Genomic DNA, 23,402 nt, shown 5'->3' on the forward strand with positions numbered 1-23,402 from the left:
GATCACATGAATTTTATAAGCTTATTTTTAACTTTTAAAAATATTGTAATTTTAAGTTATCTAATAATGTGACTGACAATGATATATTTATTGCTCATATTTCATTTCTATTAGATTATAGTATGTGTCCTATTGCTCTTTGTTCTAGAAAATTTCTTCAACAAGTTTCTTTTTGTTTTTAAATAGTATAAAATAAATGAATCTTATTATTACTCTAGCTCAAAAAAAATTCTTACATCACAATCTAAAATGTCAGTTGATGCATCTACAGCACTCACATTCTTATCATTTATTCTAATATATGGACACTAGAACAAACTTAAAATAAACCAGGGTTAAATGTTAATTTTTCAGCAAGAAATAAAACTCCAAATGCTTGGCAGACTTCTGTATTGATTATTCTACTTAAGACATGTACGGATGCTATAACTCATTGTCCTACTGTATCAGTCAATTTTAACTGTAGCACTACTGATATATATGAAGCTTATCTACTGCAATGGTTGTATTATACCAAAAGAAGAAATCAATGAACAAGGATTCTTATGTAAGAATGTTGCATTACAATTGATGAATACACATGCATGGAGTTGTTTATAGATGCTGCAACTGTAAATGTATGTGAGTGCAGATGTCTATGTGAATAAATAAATCACACATTAAAATGAACTAGTTTCTAAACTGTCCATAATTGGTGGGAAATTATGAAATTAAAGAGCACCACATTTGGAAACACTATTTTAACTATCACTGAAAGTACACAGGCATTTTGGGAAACAGGACCCAAATTAGGCATTTTGGCAAAGGAAAATTAGTGGGCTTACATTTGCATTAGATTATGGCTCAATATTCTAATCACTTTAATCTTAAATGAAAAAAAAAGACACTGAACGTAGAATATTGGATAGAAAAGTTCATTGTGGATTTTCATTTATGAAATACATTGCTTTTGGGTGTTGCATTTCCTCCTGCACTTTCACCTAAGCATACTTAATAGAAATTTTCTATTCATTTTTCATTTATACATACATAATTATCTACATTTGAACTTTTTTTCAAACACTTTTTTCAGCCTTGGCCGAGCTCACTATTACCCAGTAATGAAAATAAAATTTCTCATTTTTAAAATGTTCATATTCATAATTTTCACTATAATGAAACATAAGCACCAATATGGATCAGAAGCAAAGAAGAATTTATGATATCTATTAAATGCTATTTCATTCAAAAATGAAAGTTTGCATTGAAATATCAATTTGCTTCTTTTTACATTAGTTCTGTGTATTAAAATATAAGACTATCAGACTTTGAGGATCAGATAAGAACTGTATCATAAATTAAGAACCTTTTTAAGGCAAGCAAAGTAAGGTTCACACCTACTATACAGGTAATTCATTTAATTGCCAGAGTTATAGCAGTACTGAAAAGAAGTGACTTATGACAATTTTTCACATTTACGACTCTTGCAGCATCCCCCATGGTCATGTGATCAAAATTCAGATGCTTGGCAAGTGAATCATATTTATGATGCAGTATCCTGAGGTCACGTGATAATCTTTTGTGATCATAAGTAAATGGGGAAGTCATGTCACAATCATGTCACTAACTTAATAGCTGCAGGGATTCACTTAACAACTGTTGTAAGAAAGGTTGTAAAATGGGACAAAACTCAGAACAAATGTTCTACTCAGCAAAATAAATTTTGGGCTCAATTATGATCATAAATTAGGACTACTTGTATATGTATAAAAATCCAAACACTTACATATTGCTCATCCTTGATTACATCTTGTACAATATTCATTCAGAAAATTCCAGTAATGAAATTATTGCAAGATAAGCAACCGTTTTCAATAAGGGTCAAGTTAATTCAATTGAGGTTTTATTCATTATTGCTAATGTTTAACAGGACCAAGGCCAACATAGCAAAGCATTCAATCCACTTCTTCCCTTAACATCAAATGAAGGACTAATTTATGGAGCTCATGAGTTATTTTCTGTAAAAACAAGTCACTGATTCTTTTTTTACATGTATCCATGTTTACCAGTATAGCATTATGAGAAATATATACTCAGATTTAATTAATGTAAATATTCTATAACTAGGAAATCTGAAATCACAATATCAAAAAGTTTGCACAATTTTTTCTAGTAAGGATAAATTTAGTTTACTTTCATTTCTATATCCAAAACACAGCATCACAAATTTCAAGTTTAATTTTGAGGTGGTTTTTTTACCCTTTATATGTGTATGCCATATATTATATATATATATATATATATTTATTTATATATAATCTACTTTCAATGATACAATTTCAAAAACATCACAGAAATTAAACAAATATTTCAAACTTTCTGTAGGCACTCTTTTAAAAACGTTTTCTTTAATTGTGTGTCTGTTCATGGCTCCAAAGACTAAATGCAGTTTTGAATGTCCTATGGCAAAGTTTGCACATATACTGTCTTTTGAATGTGATAGCTGACAGTGGTGGAGCATGATAAAAAAGTGTGTCAGACTTCTGTGGAACAAATAATTTCTCACTACCTGAAGGGGTTTCTGATAGGCTTGTAGGACTATCAGGTTCCAAAGGCTGTATTTTGGGAAGTGGAGGGGGTGGAGGCAGAGGTGGTGGTGAAGGAGAATTAGCTGAAGAGCACATCTCAGGTTCTTTTCGCAAAGGTTCTTCTGAAGCTTGTGCCATATGGGACTGGAAATGACTCCACAATCGGAAATTGGTTCGAAAAGCCTTATTACACACATGGCAAATAAAGGGTTTCACCGAGCATAAAAGCTCTTGATGACGCTCTAGCTGCTTGTGTACGGTGAAAATTTTTCCACACTTTTCACAGGGCCACAAACCGGTATCCTTATTAGCATTGCCTTCCTTTGATTCCCGGCTGCTTTCAGAAATCTCCTCTTCTATATCATCCCCAGGTTCTTCTTTGATTTGAACTTTCAGCTGTTTGGAAACGCTAAGGTCTTCAGGAAGGCATGAGGAATCTTCTGAATCAAAATTGATTTGCTCTGAGGAATCGCTAAATACACCATCTTCTTTAGCAGTGAGAAAGTGGCCAATTTTGTCTGCTTGATAAGGTGGTTTTGAAGCATTACTTACTTCACCATTGTGCTCCAAAACTGGCAAAGAAAAATTCTCTGTTGGAGCCATCGTATTTTGATTGTGCACCTCAACTTGATGGCGCCAAATACTGAAGGAGGATTTAAAAGTTCGCATACACTCCAAGCAAGTGAGCTTCTTATATTCACATGTGACTTCATGATCATGCTTCAGTTCTGGAGAAGAAAACAGAAGACTGCAGTAAGCACAAACTGTTGCTTTCCGGCACAGCCGTTCATGATTTCCTTGTTCAGTAAGAGACGACAGTTTAGCATTACAAATACGACACTGATAAACTTTTTTGTTTTCCACTGGGTTTTCAATGCGACTATCTTCTTTTGGTTTAACAAGAGTTTTATTTCCTCCAGCCAATTTTTCTCCTGGGTGCATTTTTATATGCTGTTTAAACTGTGACAGGAAGCGATATGCTTTCCCACAGTAGGTACAAATGTAAGCTCCTCTATTTCTTGACCTCAGATTCCTTTTGATGACTTGTTGAGCTTGTGAACTAGCTTGTCCCTGAAACCCTGGTTTTCCACGCCTTAATTTAACAATCAAAGCTTTTTTAATTTCCCGTTCTCTTACAATATCAATTAATTTCCTCTGGAATTTTTCATCTAAGACAGCATGTGAGCTAGAAGCAGGCGAGGGGTTCTTTACAATTCCATGTTGTGTCTGGCAATGGGTCCAAACTTTGAAATTTGTGTGAAATCTCTTATGGCAAATATCACAAGCATATGGTTTCTCTGGATTGTGGTACATATTGACATGACGATGTAGGCCTGCTGTTGACCTGAAAATCTTAAGACAGTGTTTGCACTTAAATTTTTTGTTAGGCTTTGTTTCCTCCAGTTCACCACATTCATCTCTGCTAACATCAGAATCTGGGAAATCAACAAAGGGTATAGGATTCAAATTCTCTTCAAAATTGTCCTTAGACTCTGGGGAAACATGTTGGTCTACTTTCATTTTTTTGAGTGGTAGCCTTCTGTCTGCTTGAAATCTTCTTTTAGCTGGAAGTCTACTGAGCTCACTATCTTCTGCTTTAAAAGAATTAGTGAGTTCCCTATGGTCATCTTCAGTCTTAAAAGAGTCACTTTTATTGACAGATGATAAAGTATCTCCCACTGTAATTCTTATAATTTCAGATGGATCTGAAAGTGGACTGCTAGGTTCAATTTTAATCTGTACATCTTGAGAATTCATGTCCCTGTCTGTTGATTGAGAAGCACTGAAGGATCTGAGACGATGTGGATGCATTATCTGTGTCTTATCATCAGGGGCTGCTATTTCTGAAGTATCTTTCATGGATGACTTTTGAGATATTACATTCAACATTATTCCTTGTGCATTGTTTCCCATTGAAGATCTTTGAGAAAGCTTTAAATCGATAGAGGGTGAAGATATAGGAACTTGACTATCCATTGACAATGACCTTCGAAGAAGACTTTTTACAAGTGGTCCACTTCTGTCAGTACTTTGGCTTTCAGGACCAGCTATCCTAGACGGGAGTACTAATCCTAATTTTGAATAGTATAGTAAATTCCTGTCTTCACCTGAACTAGTTACTTTCTTTCTTTCATTCAGCAAAAATGTGGCTTCTGATGAATTGCATACAGATTCAGCGGGTGGACAAACTTGTTTCAAGGATATTTCCTCTGCTTTTTCTCTTAAAAGTTGATCACTTTCTCCTCGTTCATCAACTGCCAGTTCTTTCTCTACAAACGATTTCTGTGATAATATTGCATTTCTTTTCTTTCTACTTTGACCTTCCATTGTAATTGAAGATTCATTGGTCTTTGAATATCTTAAAGAACTATCTTTTAACCATCTCTTTTCATTTAGTGATAGATTATGCTGAAATTCAGTTGATTGTTGTGGCCACTTAGTTTTGATAGCAACCGATGACAAAAAATTAGAACTATGGCTTATATCATGGAAGGTTTGACCAACATTTTCTCCCTGTGTTTCATTTTTGCTCTGACAAACAATGACACTTCTTTTCTGGGAGCCACTTTCATCATCTTCGTGGAATAATATTTTCTTGATAGGACATGAAGGTAAAGGAACTTGAGGACTTCTAGACACAATGTTAGTAAGAAAGGAAATTCCAAGACTGTAGCCTACTTCTTGCACACCAGCCAGACTGCTTTTCTCAACAAACAAAGATGATGAATAAATGTAATTTAATACATTATCAAAGGTATCTGGTTCACAGAAATCAAGTTGAAATACTGACTGAGACTCATTTTCTTTCTTAGTGAATAGAGATTGGAAGTATTCACTGCTGGCAGCTAGAACATTTTTATGAGCTCGAAATTTTTGATCTCCTACTATTAGAACAACATCACAAAGTTGTCCTTTCAGACGCTGTTCATTTAAAGCACTTAAAAGAGAAATAGCATGTGCCGGATTTATATAATGCAAAAGTCCATCCATGATTAAGTTTATCTGAAAGACAAAAAATAAAAACCAGACTCACTTTCACAAAATAATTTAGATGGAATAAAAATAAGAGCATTTTAAAATAATATACCCAAAGCATAATATGATCTTAATATATTTTGTTTAGATTTTTAACATGCACAACATTCTATATCAATTAAATATAGTGTGCATGTACATAAATATATACATATATGTAAAATGTAGTACAATGTACAATCAGCCTATGCACAATCAAGGAGAAAATTCCACTTAGATTTTATCTGCATATATAAGGTAATTTAAATATTTAGCAAACAAAACAATATTAAAATTAAAACTGGTTAAATATTTAAAGTCTTCTTTTCAATTCTTATTTAATTCTAAATGCAAAGGAAATAATCCCAATTTAATAAAGTGGAACAGGGGGTACTATATGTGAGTTGAATCTAAAATAATTATTGATGATATTAAGCTTGGAGTTAATCTATACTCATCTAGCTAATTGCTGGTAAGGAGTTATTTTGGTCTCCTTTGTTCTCTTTTTGGCTTGTTGATTGTCTCTTTTGCATAGTATATATTGTTTATGTCTATGTGTCTCTTGTCAGAGTGCCAGACTTCTAGAAATTTCCTATCATTTTTGGACTTGGCTTCATCTAGGATGATCAGTTTCGCAATTGAGACTATGGTTATGTCTTTCCATATGTTATGAACGTAAAGAGTTTTCTTTATGTATACTGCTCAAAAAAACAAAGGAAACATTCAAATTATACATCCTAGATCTGAATGAATGAAATATTCTCATTGAATACTTTGCTCTGTACAAAATTGAATGTGCACAACAGCATGTGAAATTGATTGTCAATCAGTGTTACTTCCTAAGTGGACAGTTTGATTTCACAGAAGTTTGACTTACTTGGAGTTATAGTGTGCTGTTTAAGAGTTCCCTTTATTTTTTTGAGCAGTGTATTTTGAATGCTAGTTGGTGTTCATAGATGCATTCTGCCAGTCTTCTGCCTGTTTGTCCTATGTTTGTCCAATTTGTTGCGGCAACAAAATACTGTTTGTTCTTCTGGGGCTGATGGGTCTTTTGATTTATTTCGGATATTTTAAAAGGTTTTAGTTAGCTTGTGTATGCCACTGATTTCATGTGGTTGCAGTAGTCTGTTGGTGATTTCTGAGACATTATTGATGTATGACAGTGATACTCTTTTTAGGGCTTGTGTTGGTTGTGATGTATTGGGTTGAGTGGTCAGGCATTTCGCGGTCTCAGAAGGCAACCCACGCGAAAATCGAGGGAACACTGTATTACGGTACCGCTATGAACAGCTTTGAATGGTACCGTATGTTTTTCCACCGTACCGTATGTAAACTTGACTGCGCCTTATTTTCGGGTCGTGCCTTATATTAGCAAATTCTGCAAAACCTCTGACATGCCTTACTTTCGGGGTATGTCTTGTTTTCGGGGAAACACGGTATGTACAGTAATCCATATTTTGGGTTATATTTGTAGAAGTGCTATAGCTTCAAGATGTTGCATAATGACTGCTGTAAGTCTTAAAAGTGGTGATCCCATAGGTGTGCCTTTAATTGTTGGTAAATTTGTCCATCAAATTGGAATATGTGGTTAGGCAGAGTTAATGAGATCCATAATCCTGGGTGTTTCAATCTCGGTGTAATTTGGATAAATCAACTGTACTGTGGAACGATGTGTCTTAAATTCTTTGGCTAATTCTGAATGTATGGACATGAACAGAGCTGTGATAGCAAATGAGACCATGATTTTGTCTTCATCTATAGTCACATCTCTGATTGTTTGAAGACACTGTAGTGGAAAGTTGATGGAATGTTTGCTTCATCTTGTGAGGTGCCAAAGATTTTTTATTTTTTTGTATTGTATTTTTGTTAATTCTTTTGTGTTGTAGGTAGGGGTTCTCACTAATGATGTGATTGAATGGAGGGGTATGTCAGGTTTATGTATTTTAGGGCATCTGTAGAAGCATGAAAGGATGGGTCCATTGCTTCTAATCTGCCACTGTTTATCTTTGGTAATTTGGCCTTTTTTAGTGAAGTCACTGATAGTTCTCCTGATCTGATTGTCTAGTTTTTGTGTTGGATTAGTGTTCACTGGGATGTCTTTGTCTTCTAGTAGTTCTTCTGTTGTTTTTTTGTAGATATTGTGATCTAAATTAAATACACAGGCTGCTTCAATACTACAGAAATTAATTGTATAAAAATTTCACATTTGAGCAATTATAACATTGCCAGAGACTTAGTTCTGTTCTTAGCGCCTTCTTTGCTGTAAAATACAGAAATTGCATTTTGCATCAAAGGTGAAAATGCTTTCACTCTATCTTGATAATGATCTGGTAGACAGTCCTTCAAAAAACATTATTCTGCGAGTCGCTGGTTTAAATGTTTACATGGGATCCAACATACTTATTTTTTAATATCTTATTTTCTGCCTTTCATTGTAATTGCTGAGTTGATTCATGAGATTTTTTTATTGGATATACAGAACATATTCATTTACTATATATAGGAAGTATGAAACAATGTATGGAAATTTGACCTGAAATAATACTAGAACAAGTTTAGTATTATATGAATGTAAGCAACAAGCATCCTTCCTATTTCTTCTCTTGTCTGTTGTAGCCATAATGCCAAGTCTCTATTTTCTTCTCCAAATTTGTTGCAATCCTCTTCTCCATTTTCAGATATAATGGGGAATCTAAATAATTTAAAGTAGTCTCCCTTCACAATTATGCGGAAGAGAAAAGTGGAACTAGGCTCTTTGTGCTTTTTTCCAGTAATGTTCAAAAATCTTACATCTGCAAAAGGTCTTATTCTGTAATAACTGAAATACTAAAGAAAATCAAGAAATTTAATCCTAAATTCATACTACTAAAAATAAATAGAACCTACCAGAAATGGTTTTTTTCTTCTTCTTCAAAAAACACTTCCGAGCAAGAGAAATCTTAGATTCAGTACTGCATTTACTCCTTAATTGGCAATGATTTTGAAGTGTTTATGTCATATACTCTGTTATGGAGAAAAAAATAAATTGTTGTCTATTGCAAAATAAAATTAACATCCAAAATAATTTTCTGAGTAATTACCACTCCTTCAACACGTAAGAATAACCATACTAAAAATGGTTTTCTTGAGCTCTTTTCAATGTAGGAAACAATCTGTTTTGGAAACAGTTCAAAGTAGTTGATTATAACTTTTAAATCTTGGACGCAATAGAACTAGATTCATTCTCAGATGCGTCTGATTTTATTTCAAGAATCTTCAAAAAACCTTTCCCTTTTCTGTTCTACCCTCAGTACAGTACATTTCTGAGGACCTGAAAGGGATGTTTTCAGGGACTGCTTCTAGATTTTGGAACTCTTAGTTAAAGAAGCCAAACTAATCCAATATTTGATATTGTTCTTGCAAAAAATATATTATTGGTCAGACAAGCTTTTGGACATCTCAGTTTGGACCAAAGAAATGTGAATTGATAACTGCTACTTACTGCTTAATATATCTATTATCTTACTTTACTTCATGTTTTGATTGTATTTTACTATGATTAATTACACTAACAATTCCTTGCCCTTAACTTGTGCTATGGTGCCTGATCATGGCAGAGTATGTATGTATTCCTGGGAGGGAAGAGCATGAGCAATGAAAGCCAGGGATGCATGCCAAGTAAATGTGTGTACATTTGCATTTTCCCTTCATGAAATTCATCTCACATATCCAGATGAAGCAAGAAAGCACCTATACTGGGCATCAGTGATATAGGAAAATGCTGGAGACAAATGATCATTGTAGTGACAATGAGAAAGGCCTCAATGAACATTGACCAGAAGGCAACTTGATCTACTCTAGTATTTTACACCTCCCCCCCCCCAAAAAAAATAAAGGATATAAAATATAAAATGATTTGCAGTTTAATCTATGTAGTTGCTAAGACATGAAATTGACTGGATGGTATAAGATCAATTAAAAAAACCAAACTGACCCCAATAGGTAATAAAAAAGAAGAAAAATATATAGACTTAATTAGAAAATTACAGTCAGCTTTTTTTCTGCATGCAATGATAAACAAAATCTAGTCATGTGTTTGGTATCCTGAGTGCTCAGTTCAGGCCTATTAGAAATAATTCCCCCACCTACTATAAGTATTTCTCTTTTGAATCTCAGGTTCAGGATACAATGTTCCCTCGATTTTCACGGGTCTGAACTTCGCGAAAAGTCTATACCACGTTTTTTCAAAAAATATTATTTAAAAAAACACTCTGTGGTCTTTTTGCACACCAAGGATTTTCTGGGGCTGCCCAATGTACAATACTGTGCATTTTAACTCTCCTCCCCCCCCCCCCACCTCAGCCGTCCTGCTTCTTTAAATAAAAGCTCCGTTTCCGCCCCTTTAATTCTTGGAGCATTGGTACGCTCCAATTGAAGCCAAGCTTTACTGCCGCCTGCCGCAAGTGCAGCAAAGCCCCCTGCTTGCCGCCTCGTTGCCCCTGTGGGTTCTGGGGGTAAGTAAAACCAGGAATGGAGGAAGAAAGGGGAGGAAGGAAGAAAAGGGAGCATCTCTACTTCACGGAAATTTGACTTTTGTGGGCGGTCTTGGAACGTATCCCCCGCAAAAGTCAAGGGAACACTGTATATACAAATGGTTGTAAGCACTTAAGACTTTCCTTTGACAGACAGTTGGACAAAATCAGTGATTGCCTATACTATTTAAACGACATCTGAGGAGTCCTAACTGGAACACTGAAATTAGGTGAACTTGTCTGTGAATCCCAGAACAGAACTACCCTGATTGGATTCACTTCCAAGTACTGTATAGCCTCTAATGTTTGAGCCTGCCAGGTATATGAATTCCCACTTAAATTTTGTACCTGTGCTTCTAAAAGAAACAACACTGACACACAGACTTTGTTACTACTGTACTGTAAGTCACACGACTCTGCCCAACATAGTTTCTTCTTAACTTTGGAAATCTTTCTTATTTGCTGATGTCCTTTCAACTTTACTTCGTACTAGCTGAATATGATATAGGTAATTGTGCAGGTCCTCTATAAACTGTAAGAGCTGTCAATTTTTTTCCGGATTTGATTAAACACCTGAGGTTTATTGTCCAATATATCTGGACTTTTTTTGCTTAATATATGTAAATAATGGTATCTAATGTTGCTTTTAAACTATTTTTTAATATAAACTTAGCGCCACAGGCATTAAAAGTAGAATAGCTAGCTGCAGTTGTAGGGTAGGATCGTAGTCTTAAAATGCAAGGCAATTTAGGAGGCAGTTGAGAGATCATTTAACTCAGGTTTGTAGAGCAGACATGTCAAATACAAGACCACCCAATGTGGTTAGACCTGGAGAGGAGAGGCCGGCCCCTGCTGCCTCAGCCCCTCCCACTGTGGGCGCATAGACAGGAACAGTGAACGTTCTGTCCTGGCATTCCGGTGAAAGGGAAGGACTCAGATAGTTGTTGTGACTGTCTGGCCCCGCATACTTTCTGCCTCCTGTCCGCATGCCCAGGGGCGGGGATCTAAGGCTGGCCATGTTCCAGCCTACATGGCTATGGCTGCCACAGTTGTAGATTAGCGCTGCGCAAGTCACCAGCACCTCCATGGCCCACAAGTGCTTCCCTTTCATTAGAACTGCTCCAATCCCCACATGGGAAAGCCACAGCCATGTTGGTACGGCCATTGACAGCACTGCCAACTTCTCTCCCTCCCCTCATTCCTTTCTGGGCACAGAGGGAGGGAGGAAGGAGAAGGGAATGAGAAGGAAGGCAGGTGAGTGAGTGAGTAAGTGAGTGAAGGAAGGAGGGAGATGAGAATGAGAAGCAGGGAAGGAAGGAGGCAAGGAAGATTGGAATAAGAAGGAGGGAGGCAAGAAAGGTGGGAAGGAAGGAGGAAGAAAAAGAGATTGGAATGAGAGAGAAGGAAGGAAGGGAAGAAGGGAGGCAGATTGGAATGAGAGAGAGGGTGTCAGGTAAGTCCTGCCTTAGCACTCAGTTACCTTGCCTCCTCCTGTCCTGTCTTGATAGTTTCCCCTCCTATCACTCAGGATGCTTTGGTTACAAAACCTGGTGTCCTTGCATGGAAATACAGTGGACTTTCTTCTAATCCATCACTTTTCCCTCCCACACCCACAATGAGCAACCTGGCCAAGGAGAATGAGCACAGCATCAGGAGATTCAAGGAGATAAAGGTAGCTGGGTGCCCCCTTGGGGTAAGTGGGGCTGGGCTGGGCGGTCCCAGGACCCCGGAAACTCAAGGGCTGGTCTGGGTGCTTGCCCTCTGCTATCCAAGGCTCTGGGCAGCCCGTGTTGCCCTCCAGGGTCCCTCCGTGTGACCTGAGAGGGATGGCAAGGCTCCTCTGATGGACTAGGCTTTGTCATACATCCTGATCTAGTCTTCTTCTGCTAAAGACCTCCGGATCCCCTCTTGCAGCCTTGCCTGCCCCCGCCCACCCCATAGGAGGTGGAGGACGCTGCTGCGTCAAGCAGGCACAACCACCCATGCCCACCTAGTCATGGTGACTCAACCACTGGCCCTTTGAAAGCAACCATAATGCTGTTGTGGCTCTCAGTGAAAATGAGTTTGACACCCCTGTTGTAGTGGATCTTATTTTCCTGAATTTGCCTTTTCTGTGCAATAGGTTGCTGCTGGAGACCAGAACAAAAAATGTATGAGCTGAAGGTCTGCCAGTTAATTTGAACTGCAATATTCATGATGATCCCTAGCAACAAGATCAGTGACAAGGGACTGTGGACATTATAGTTGTAGCAGGAGTAGGCTGCTAGCTGGAACACTAAATTGGGTTTGCCACTGCGGCTCGTGAGTGCTTGTGCAGTACACCAAGGACAGGAAGTCTGCAATTGTCTATATATCTACAACTCAGGGGTGAGCTCCAGGCAGAACGCTAAATTGGGCTCGCTGCCACGGCTTGTAAGTGCTTGCAGGGCCAGCCTGGTTTTGCTTCTGCACCTGTGGAGATAGCAAAATCATGCACAGAGCTGCAGGTGCACCTGTATTTTGGTGAGGTTTTTTGCTTCTGCACATGCTGAAACAGACGCATCTGCGGCTCCGTGCGTGATTTTGCTATCTCCACAGGTGCAGAAGCAAAACTATGCTGGTCAAGCACTCACAAGCCACGGCAGCAAGCCCAATTTAGCGTTCTGCCTGGAGCTCACCCCTGAGTTGTAGATATATAGACAATTGCAAACTTCCTGTCCTTGGTGTACTGCAATTGATGACTGTCTCTGCACTGTTCAAATACAAATTTCCCCCACACCTTCTCTGCTCCCTCTCCTTCCCAATGATTGCAACAGATTTTGTCTTCTCTGTATTTTATCCAGTGGGCTTCTACAGAGACACATATTGGCAATTTTTTTTACACTCAGCTGCAACTAATCAGTCCTTAGTGGTACTGACACCAAAACATAATTAATCAGTTAGCGCTCATGAAAGTCAAAACCCCAGAGAGATTGATTTTTACCAGGAGGCAAACATCCTTTTCAAAAAGCCTTTAATGAAAGCAGTGCTTCTAATCCTGTGTGGTTTCCTAGCAAACTGCAATGTGAAAAGTAGCCCATATATTACAGGTCAAGATGCTCCTCTAAAATGTATACAGACATTATTCGTATAATTCCCAATCATCACAATATAAGTTAAATACACCTTGAGTTTATTATATTATATTATTTATATCATATTAGTTAGGGCAGACAAGTTTAAAGGAAGTACTTGTAGAGGCTGTATCCCAAGGTCTCCCAATTCAAAAGTTTTGTTATCTCTGGCTATCATAACTTTCTCAAATTATAATGTCCCCCCCCCCCGGTATTTTGACCTTTTAACTTTCATAATTAATTATTTATTCATAATAAATGAATACATAAAATAATAAATAATTCCTGTCCTGTCTGGGAATTTTAGGAGCTGAACTTCAACACTTGAGGGCTCAGAAATGGTTGCACTGATAGGAACAAAAAGCACAAGGTGGCAACGAACCCTGATGCTTAAAGTCACCAACACCCACCCTTCCTTTGCGCGGAGAACCAGCCTGGCTGGTGTGGCCCCAAAATGACATCACACGATTTCAAGCTCATTACTGCACATTCATTTTCGCGCATGCTCAATGCATTTAATTATACCCCACCCAATTTATTCTTAAACCAACCGCGTAGGCGGTGAACCCTAGTGTATATGGGCAAAGCGCAGGCGCGGCAAAGAAAAAGAAAGCATCTATGAGCTAAAAATGGGCAACAGACATGCGCGCTAGGCAACTAAATAAAAGAAACGACGTGAATGTATGCCACAGCGTGAACGCGTCTATCAGGACCCACGCATGCGCCGTGAAGGGGTAAGAGCGCGTTTTGTAACTGGCGCAGGCGCAGACAAGAGCTTAAGACCGCAGCCCTACTCGGCAGGGGAAAAATATACCTCAGAGTTACGTCAGGAAAAGACGCCTTTGTGCACGGGGAAACCCGAACCTTTGTCCAGGAGGAGTTCCACCTGAAAGGAGCAACGCCTGGGGTCTCTTACTCACCTTCCGCTCGCCCCCTTTCCTTCTCCCTTCGGCCGTCTCCTTTTACGATTCACCCGCGCGCGCCGCCGCCACCGCCGTGATTCCATCCATCTTGAATTTGACGTCATCCCACACCAGGGATGAAGTCATCGTTGGGAACGCTTATCACGTGCGCATCTTTGCGATTGGTCGAAGTTGGCCGGATGGAGGAGGGGGAAGGCTCCCGATTCTTGGGGGGGAGGGGGGGCGGCGGCGTCGACGCCGCTTGCGACGAAGAGCCCCTGAGGTGGTTTCCTCTCCCCTTTAGGAACCGCCGGCGGGCCATGCTGCGACTGAGACGACGGTGCGAGTCGTGGGAGAGCCGCCCGGGAGATTGAGGGGCGCTGAAGCTATGCGGGGGGTGACCGCTACAGTTGAAGGCTGACAGAAACCGGAGAAGGCGGTCCCTGGTATACTGCGCCGAAGAACGATTTGGAGAGGACGGGCAGCTTTGGTCGGGCTGAGGTCGCAGGAGCAACTTTTCAAGCACGCTGTTTTCGGCTCCAAGATATGACCGGTTTTCCTGAAGGAGGCAGGCCGAGGCACTTCCAAGTCCAGGCCTTCAAATTTTGAGGGGGAAAAGGGCGAGAGTTTATACGGGTTTTTTTGTGACAGCCCCTCGGCCTCTTCCAGAATACTAGGTTTTTAAAAAAAACAACGTTTACAGCCTATCGAAACAAACAAGAATAAAACCGGTTGAGAACTAGGAAATCTATACTTGTCTAAAAATAAAGCAGATTCAAACTGCAGCCCTCAAAACAGTAGAAAGATGCCGAATTCCATATTTTGAGAAAGAGACGCTGCAGTATTTTTTCCCATAATAATAGTAGCCATCTGATTCCCTACTAATAATATCCTACCTGTATTAAGGTGTCTGTTTTTTAATACATAAATATTAAATGTATCATTGAGCTTTATTTCATGAGTACTCTGAACCAGCCACAATATGTAGAACTCTTTAAATTTCTCCTGATTAACATTCTGCATATAAGTTAAATAAAGCATTTAGGTGCATTCCTTTCCCAGTTTTGATTCACGTACATTATGCTTTAAATTTTGCTTGAATTTTTTCCCCTTTGAGTCATCTCATGCATTCCTTAATGAGCAGGTGAAGTGGTTTGATATACCCATGTTTAAAGGATTATACAATCAAAAGCCTTTGTATCATCAATAAACCAGTCGTTTTGGAACTCTTGCCCTTTCTATGTTACCAAAGTGATCTGAAAGGTTTAATTTTTTCTCCTTGGTTTTCCTTTGATTGCATCTGTAAATCTAATAACTTAAAAAAGAAAATTACAGAATTCAAAGAAATCATTTATGCAAAGGTAAGTGTCATGAAAGACAAAAAGAAAGAACTATGCCCCCATGAAAAGCAAAACCAAACTGATGATATAGCAGCTTATTCACTGAATTATAGCTAGACAACAGAAACTAAAAGATAAATGATATCTAAAAATATCTCCAAGTACAATGTTTTAAAATGCAAAAAAGTCCATTCCAAGGAAAGCCTTCCATTCAAAATTGTTTACATTTTTATATTGATGTAAAAAAGTTATTGGGAGAGATGGGACATAAGATTTAAAATGTGATTTTTGCTCATGGTTAATGGATAAAATTTCTCATGTGCTCAAGATTAGCAGCCAGGTTGCTAAAACCTGATAATACCTTTTGCTATATCTGGAACTGTTTGCGGCTGTGGAACCTGAGTTAGTAGACAGAGTTCTCTTGATCCTAATTCTGTCATTTATATGTTTAAGCCTCTCCTTATGGTTAGTTAAAGCAGATAAGGGAGAAAGCAAGGAATGGGTTCAGGCAACAGACAAATGGGAAGTGCCAGCAACCTCAAGAGAGGCACAGCCCTTCTAAAGGGACTTGCTTCAGTTTCATTATTAGCAGATAGATGAGCACAGTGCAGAACAAGTTCACCATGCAATAAATACTAAGAGGATTAACAAGTACTCCACTATACCTATGGTCCTCAATGGGAAGGTGAGGAGACAATAGTTACGTAGAACTGTGAAAGAAATGGTTCATTTAAATCTTTGGCAATCGGAATTCACTGAAATTCCTTTCAAGAATGATTCATGGCAGGACAGGAGAGGAGAAAGTAGGATGACCGCCAATATACTGTACTAAAATTTGTAGATGTTTTTATACTGTAATCCATAGTATTGGGCCTGTTTATGAAGATTGGGAATAAAGACAGCATTTTGCAGCAGTGCTGTTTCCTGAAGGGTCCAGTCCAGTTACTAGTAATGACAGGAAGGAGAGGTTATCCTACAGTAGGAAATCCTACAGGTTTTCCATTATTGTGTGCTCTAAATTTGGTCCTCGCCTTGTTTAACAATCATATAAAACCAACCAGAAAGGTCATCCAATGCAAGGTACCATCAGAACGAGTATTTGTTAAAAGATACAAAAGATAAACTGAAAGAAACAAAGAGTAAAGAAAGACAAAAACCTGAACCAAGAAATACCAATAGAAAAAGGAGCTCCTTTAAAAAAAAAAAAAACCCACACAAATGAAATAGCAATACCAAAGCATAAGGTATAAATTATTGGTATTGGGCATCCCTATGGAGAGCAACTTCATAGTTTGGAGATCCTCTAACACATGACTCGGAAGATGGAAGTTTTGACAAGTTGGGCCCATGCCCAAATTCATTTGTGAACACTACATAGGGTGCACTAACAATTTATGTTACTTCAAATAATATAAATTGCACAGTCCCATATGTTTATGAGACAGACCTGTTACTGCCTTGTAACAAAATAATTTTGCTAGAAGAGTTGCTCTAGCTTGTGGTTCTGAAGCAGTGGTGGGATTCAACATTTTTTTTACTACCAGTTCTGTGGGCTTGGTGGGCGTGGCAGGGGAAAGATACTGTAAAATCTCCATTCCCTCCCCATTTCAGGAGAAGAATACTGCAAAATCCCCATTTCCTCCCGATCAGCTAGGACTCGAGGCAGAGAATAGGTGGGGTGTGGCCAGTCAATGGTGGTATTTACCGGTTCTCTGAACTACTCAAAATTTCCACTACTGGTTCTCCAGAACTGGTCAGAACCTGCTGAAATCCACCTCTGTTCTGAAGGCAGTTATGAATGGCTTAGGGCAGGGAGTCTACAAAATCTCATTCCAAACTGGTTCTACTCACGAAGTCTGGGTGAACAGGAAATACCTACTGAAGCTTCCACCTACCAAGAAGCAAGGCAGCCAAGACATTATCTTTGACAGTTCTCAGTTTTGCGTTCTGAGATAAGGGTAGCTCCAATCCTCATTGCCTTTTGGATTTTGGCTGTTCTGGGAGGCTATGGGAACTTGGGGAGAGTTATTGACTATTGTACAATATAAAGTTAATGGTGTAACAATGTAATATAGTTTTAGATTATTGGGTTTTATGGATCCTATTGAATTGGCTTTTTGCTGCCCTTGGAAGACCCTTCTAAAAGTGGAAGGAACTCAATGAATTGATAAATATATAAATAACGTCCTTGAATTTTTAAACAAATGCAAGGCATAGCAAGTGGTTCAGGGGCATTCCATGAATTACATAATTTATAGCTCACTTAAAAAATACTTCTTTAATTTTATTTTTGTAAGAATTGCTTATGTAATATATTTAACCAAAAGCAGGAAGCTAGAAACAATAAACAATTTAATAAGGTGCTGCGGGAGTTTCCTAGGATAAGGTTTATTAAAGGTAGAGCCTTAAGTGATCAGAAGACAATTCAAAAGATTTCACTATGTTGACTATGTGCATTTTGCCAAAACAGAAAAGGAGTGTACAACTCAACAAAATGTGACAAGTCATAGATTTGGTCATGAATCTAAGTATGCAGGTAGGTAGGTAGGTAGGTAAGTGGGTAGGGGGAAAAAAGATACAAACCCATATGAACACACAATCTGTACCACCACACCACACCATGACCTGATGATCAAATGTATTGTGAATCTACTAAGTTTGCCCTCCAAGAGTAATTATTTGATGGGGAATTTCTTGGTTTTCCAGCCTTCCAGTCTTCTATTTAAATCAGAGTAGAAAGTAGTCAAGAGTATTATCCTCTGTAAAATGGGACAATGGTTGTTTTCATATTTACAAAAGTTCATATGTATTCAGCATAACATTGAGATATCCAAGATGATACTATCTCTTCCTTTTTTTTTTTTTTACAATTCAGCTTATTTTTATCTCCATCAACTTAATCACTGAATATATTAACATATTTGAAAAATAGATATATAGATACTGTTTTCCAAAGCCTGTTTTGAATTCCCAATGGAATACTCTTGATGTGTTTCCATGGCACTGGTGCATGATTCACTATGGTTACCATAGCAATAAAATGCACTGTTCCTCTAGGGATATGAACAACTTAATGCAACCAATATGATTCCTGTAAAGATTTATTTTATCTCTTAATTAAGATTATTTTACAAAGCTGGATTTGAATATGTATCCACAACTGAGAATGAGAGCAGAAAAGCAGAAAATTTTATTAATTTTTCCTGTGTGTTATTAGATTAACAAGAAAAATGGAAGATTAATAATATCAAGTCAGAACTGTATAACTGAAATCCCAAACTGTTCTTTTAAATGTTGCCTTGAGTGCTCCTTAGATGTTGATTTTCTAGTTAATTCCTTATATTGTACACTTTTATAATCATGGGAAAGACCAAAGAGAGGAAGTGCCTGATAAAATATGTGATCCCCAGAGACCTTTCTCAAAAATACAATCCCGACTCCCAAGTGGAAAATATTTGCATAGATTCTAAAGACCTAAAGCTACTAAGATCATGACCACCACAAAATATAAAATAGAAGCAGAACCAACTCATTCCTTAAAGATACAATCCTAGGGAGAAAGTGCCACTCAGCACAGAGGAACTAACTTATTTCAATTAAAATTGGTAGTCTTTGATCAGAAGTAATGCTTAAAGCTGCACTATATTCATCAAAAATATTTCTATATAATGTTGAAACTGTTGCAAAAAGACAGTAGATATTAGAGGCAATGATTATTGGATTACTGATATTAAGACCCTGGGGGCCATATTCCCAGCCTCCCCATCTGAAAAATTGTGAAATATATGAAATTGATATTTTTTCTAATTAGTTGCCAGATTTACTATAGCAAAGCACTAACCCTCCCCCAATCTTTAATCCAATGTATATCAAGTTGAAAAAAGTTTGTGAATATTTTCACATATGATCTAGAATTTATGGTGCTATGAGAGAATGGATTGATACAAGGTTTAACTGCCACTTCTTGTGTGGCTTTTCTTGAAATTGTGATTGCTGAACATTTGTACAATAGTGCCTTTCTTCTATATTTCTATAATATACACAAATATGAAACTTACCAACTTTTCCCTCTGGGGTTGGAGGGAGAGGGCACAATTACTTTGCATTGTTGCCTAATCAACTACAGTCTTTTTCACCTTTCTAAAATGTTACGCAATACCTAGACTTTTCCCTAGTTTGAGTCTTCTCTCATAAGGGGAAGGAAAGGGCACTACTATCCTCCAGTCCAGTGAACCAATATTAGTGTAATATAGGGATGAAGATGCTGGACTTGGAGATACCCCAGTTTAAACATATTGCTTGCAGAGTGAATGTGAACCCCGACTTCTTCAGCCTAACACATTATGTTATGCAGATAAAATAAAACCTTGAGTTCCATTACCTTGATTTTTCAGAGAAAATGCAATGATTTAATTTAATAGATGATTTATCCCTGGTTTCCCTCCCAGAAACGTTCTCTTGTTTTTAAGTTCATGGAAGAGTGTTTTCATCAGATTGTTATTCTGTAGAATGAGTGTAACAGGTTGCTGAGGACCAGGATGGGTAATTTAGATGCAGGCAGTCCCTTGGGAAACCATTAACAAACCCATGCAAGCAAGATACTAGCTGAATTCACTCTTTGTTCCAGGACCAATGTATACTTGTATAACAAAGGAGAAAAGCAGTTAATTTTTCCTTTATATCCTAATAACTGTATGCAATACTATCAGCTCTTTTGTATTTAGTCTCTGAGTCTGCAGAGAGGGGCGGCATACAAATCTAATAAGTTATTATTATAATTATTTAGAGAACAAATTTAAAAATGATGAGGGACTCCTGTATTTTATTGACTAAAGTCTTAGTAACTTTTGTTTTCCTTCTGTACATCACTTCAGCAGAGAGCACAAGCGACACCTTTACAGGTGAGTCACCATGCTACAGTTTTAATGCTACTACAGTAGTTTTATTTCAGGGATAATTTTAATTTATAACCATAGATTTTGCTTGTCATATAATGCAGATGGTCATTCATCCTGATCCTCATGCTAATCAAGGATTTAATATTTCAAATTCTTTGATGTCAATGACTATACTTTCAAAATGATTTTTTTTTGTAAAAGAGATGTTTCACATTCTTTCCCTTATTATTTATTTATTTATTTATTTATTTATTTATTTATTTATTTATTTATTTATTTATTTATTTTGTTTAAAACATAATGAAGGTTACAGAAAGAATAGAAGATGTGAAAATAAAATAGGAATAAAATTATTCCTATTTTATGGTTTCATCTAAATTTGTATAGAATTTTTAGGTAAACTATATAAATCTTGGAGAAGATTGTCTTTCATGCTGCTGAAACTTCTGTATACAGTACAGTATATCATTTAGGAATCCCCATTTTTTTGACCTAGGGGGCATTTTACAGTTTTGAGAGCTTGTTATAGGTATTCTCACAAAATGGCTGCCAAGATGACTATTTCAGTTACTAATCACTTGCTTAACCAAAGTCAAACTGCTGAGCTCTTTTAGTTTTCCAATGACTATTTAACATCTCTTTTTGTTTTGTTTTGTTTGCTAGATTGGTAGACACACTTTCAAACCAGGCATTAAGCTATACTTCCTTTAATTATGTCTTGTTAATTGTGTATGTATAAACCAAATAATTACATTTTGAGAGACAGTACTTCTTGTTAATTTTCATTTTCTGAGATTGGCTGGAAAATAGCCAAGGCCTAAAAGTATTATTGGAATAAAGGTCATGCTTGAGATTGATGTTTTCCTTTGAAGCATGCTAGTATCACATTTAATTTATTTTAAGTTAAAAGAACCTAAGAAATAAACAAAATTAGGGTGCCTGTAGGTTGTCAAAGGATGTCAAAGGACATATCTCCTGATACACGAGAATCCTGTTTGGATTCTGGATGTAAAGATTTGCCTGTAGTTTGTAGTTCTAGAATCTTATTAGCACATTCTCACTTCACAGAATTGTCTCAGAGAGCAGAATGAACAAAGCAATTGTGGTTTTGCTATTTTAAGGGAAAAAATGCATTTTCTTTTCCTCTAATACTTACAACAATACTTATTTGTTGTAAATTAATCTTCCTCAATTATTAGCATTCCAGGAGATAAGCATTTCAGCCTCTCTTCCTAATTTGTTATATCAAGACAGATGAAAAGAGGCTATGAGATAGGGAGTTGTAGTTATTTATTTTCAACTTTAAAATATTATTTTTACTGAATGGTTTGGCAGTGATAGGTTTTCTCCACTGCCTTTTCTGCAATAGAAACTCTGTAAAAGGGATTGTGTAATTAAATCCAAAATATTGCAAAAGTCATTGAGGTTATATTTTATAATTATTTTGTTAAATCAATTATTTGGATTGCATTTGATTTTATTTCCTCAGGTTACATTCATGGATTCATATTATGGATCTGATTATTTAATATATTCATCACTATTTTGGGTGTGACTGCTATTTATGAGGACTGGAGAATTCACCTTTTCTAAAAACATCCATTGATTCCCAGATTTTTAAACAATAATCTTCTCTCTCTCAGTCACCTCACCTCATAGGATTGTAGTTGTGGGGAAACAGGAGGAAGAAGGTGTGTTGGATATGTTTGCCACCTCGAGTTATCTCCAAAAATAATAAAGGTGGAATACAAACAAAAACAAACAAACAAATAGGCTTTATTATAACAATAACAATGAAGAAAGATAAGCAATTTTCAGCCACAATATACAGTATTGTATATGGCATGTGTAGTATATTACAAAAATAATTTAATCACAGTTTTTCATTGTTAAATTAAGAAAAATCTTTACATGAGCAATACAATTTGCCACCAATGAATGTAAAGTGTCAATATTTTAAAGTCATTATATTTGTCTGGAGTATCAATCTCATAATAAAAGATAAGCTGGTAAAATGACAATTAGCCAATAATTATAAAACTTGTAAATATCCAATAAATTTCCAGTAATTATAGTGGAAAATTCAGCTCATAATTGAAAGACACTCACGCCACATGTACCCATACCAAAGCGCATTTTAAATTAGCTTAATGGCAAGCTAAGTCTTGTAACTAAGAGCTACACAGCTGAAAATGCTAATTTGTAAACAAATTTTGCTTAGCAATTCTGCCCAGGGGAACAGTAGTTTTCTGAGAACTGGTTAGAGCTAACCTCTCAACTGCTTGGTTTTGTTGCTGGATCCTAATTGATGTGAATAGGACTTTAGACTAAAATTATTGTTAAGTAAAACTTTTTCAGGACAGATAGCATTTGCACCGAAGCAAATTTGTTTTCTGAATGGCTTGAACAGTGTGGCCTCCAATCAAAATAGAATATCAGAGTATCAATAATAATAGACAAGCGTAAAGGATTTATCATGAAAGTTTTAGGATTACCAGTTGACAGGTCAGCATCAAGAAGAATATGCCACAGAACTTTTTCACATGTGAGAAAGTTATCCCACAGGTTCTTAATGGGCGGGAGGGGGAGGCAAAAATCTTGATCAAATTATCTGCTTCAGAATATTACCATGTTCTACTTTATCACTGGGTCAGTTCTGGGTTGGCTTGCTGTATAATAGGTACGTTGTTATTTGCTTTATTTTATACTCCTCGTTCCAGAAGGTTCTGCGTGGATTTGGGAAAGTTTCTTCTAGCAATTGTCATTTATTGGTCAAACATGATCTTATGTTCTTTCTTCTGGACTTTCAGACCATACTCAAAATCATTAAAATATTGATTGAAAAATTACACAATATCAAAACAATGTCAACTTAGTGACCACTGAATGAATCTGTACGTAATATGGGCTTTCTGTTCTTCTAGTGGTATATACATTTCCCACTGCAACTGCATCCTCCCATCATTCTCTTCTTCTTCCTTTTATTTTTCAGCATTGTGAATCTACAAGGGTAACAAAATCTTATGTTAACAATAGTGAACTCGAACAACATTCAGTTGTTTCCAAGTAGATTGGTG

General features: G+C 37.0%; 2 protein-coding genes and 1 long non-coding RNA gene across 5 annotated transcripts in view; 2 read left to right on the plus strand and 1 right to left on the minus strand.

The window, feature by feature from the left end:
• Window positions 1-902: 902 nt before the first annotated feature.
• ZBTB21 (zinc finger and BTB domain containing 21) lies at window positions 903-14,224 on the minus strand. 3 transcript variants are annotated; one of them, XM_070750464.1, is made up of 3 exons: window positions 14,106-14,224; window positions 8,469-8,585; window positions 903-5,570 (listed from the first exon to the last, which is right to left on the minus strand). In XM_070750464.1, exon 3 carries the CDS (start codon window positions 5,556-5,558, stop codon window positions 2,388-2,390), a length of 3,171 nt encoding a protein of 1,056 aa, XP_070606565.1. In that variant the 5' UTR covers window positions 5,559-5,570; window positions 8,469-8,585; window positions 14,106-14,224; the 3' UTR covers window positions 903-2,387. The 3 variants fall into 3 exon arrangements, with proteins under 3 accessions (XP_070606565.1, XP_070606566.1, XP_070606567.1); XM_070750465.1 differs by lacking the exon at window positions 8,469-8,585; XM_070750466.1 differs by lacking the exons at window positions 8,469-8,585; window positions 14,106-14,224 and adding an exon at window positions 6,906-6,917.
• On the plus strand, window positions 13,926-15,313 carry LOC139166643 (uncharacterized). The gene is made up of 2 exons (XR_011559002.1): window positions 13,926-14,253; window positions 14,392-15,313. It is a non-coding gene; the product is annotated as an uncharacterized lncRNA (long non-coding RNA).
• Window positions 15,314-20,213: 4,900 nt separating this feature from the next.
• UMODL1 (uromodulin like 1) overlaps window positions 20,214-23,402 on the plus strand; it is a 46,590-nt gene continuing 43,401 nt past the window's right edge. The window contains exon 1 of the mRNA XM_070750453.1: window positions 20,214-20,328. Coding sequence (XP_070606554.1) covers window positions 20,229-20,328 — 100 coding nt within the window. The 5' untranslated portion in view covers window positions 20,214-20,228. The remainder of the gene's footprint in view (window positions 20,329-23,402) is intronic.

Source organism: Erythrolamprus reginae, chromosome 4, assembly GCF_031021105.1.
Source record: "Erythrolamprus reginae isolate rEryReg1 chromosome 4, rEryReg1.hap1, whole genome shotgun sequence".
Lineage (NCBI taxonomy): Eukaryota > Metazoa > Chordata > Lepidosauria > Squamata > Dipsadidae > Erythrolamprus > Erythrolamprus reginae.

Excerpts from the sequence above, each read along its gene's own strand:
- ZBTB21 (XM_070750465.1), bottom strand. The coding sequence starts at position 5,558 with ATGGATGGACTTTTGCATTATATAAATCCGGCACATGCTATTTCTCTT.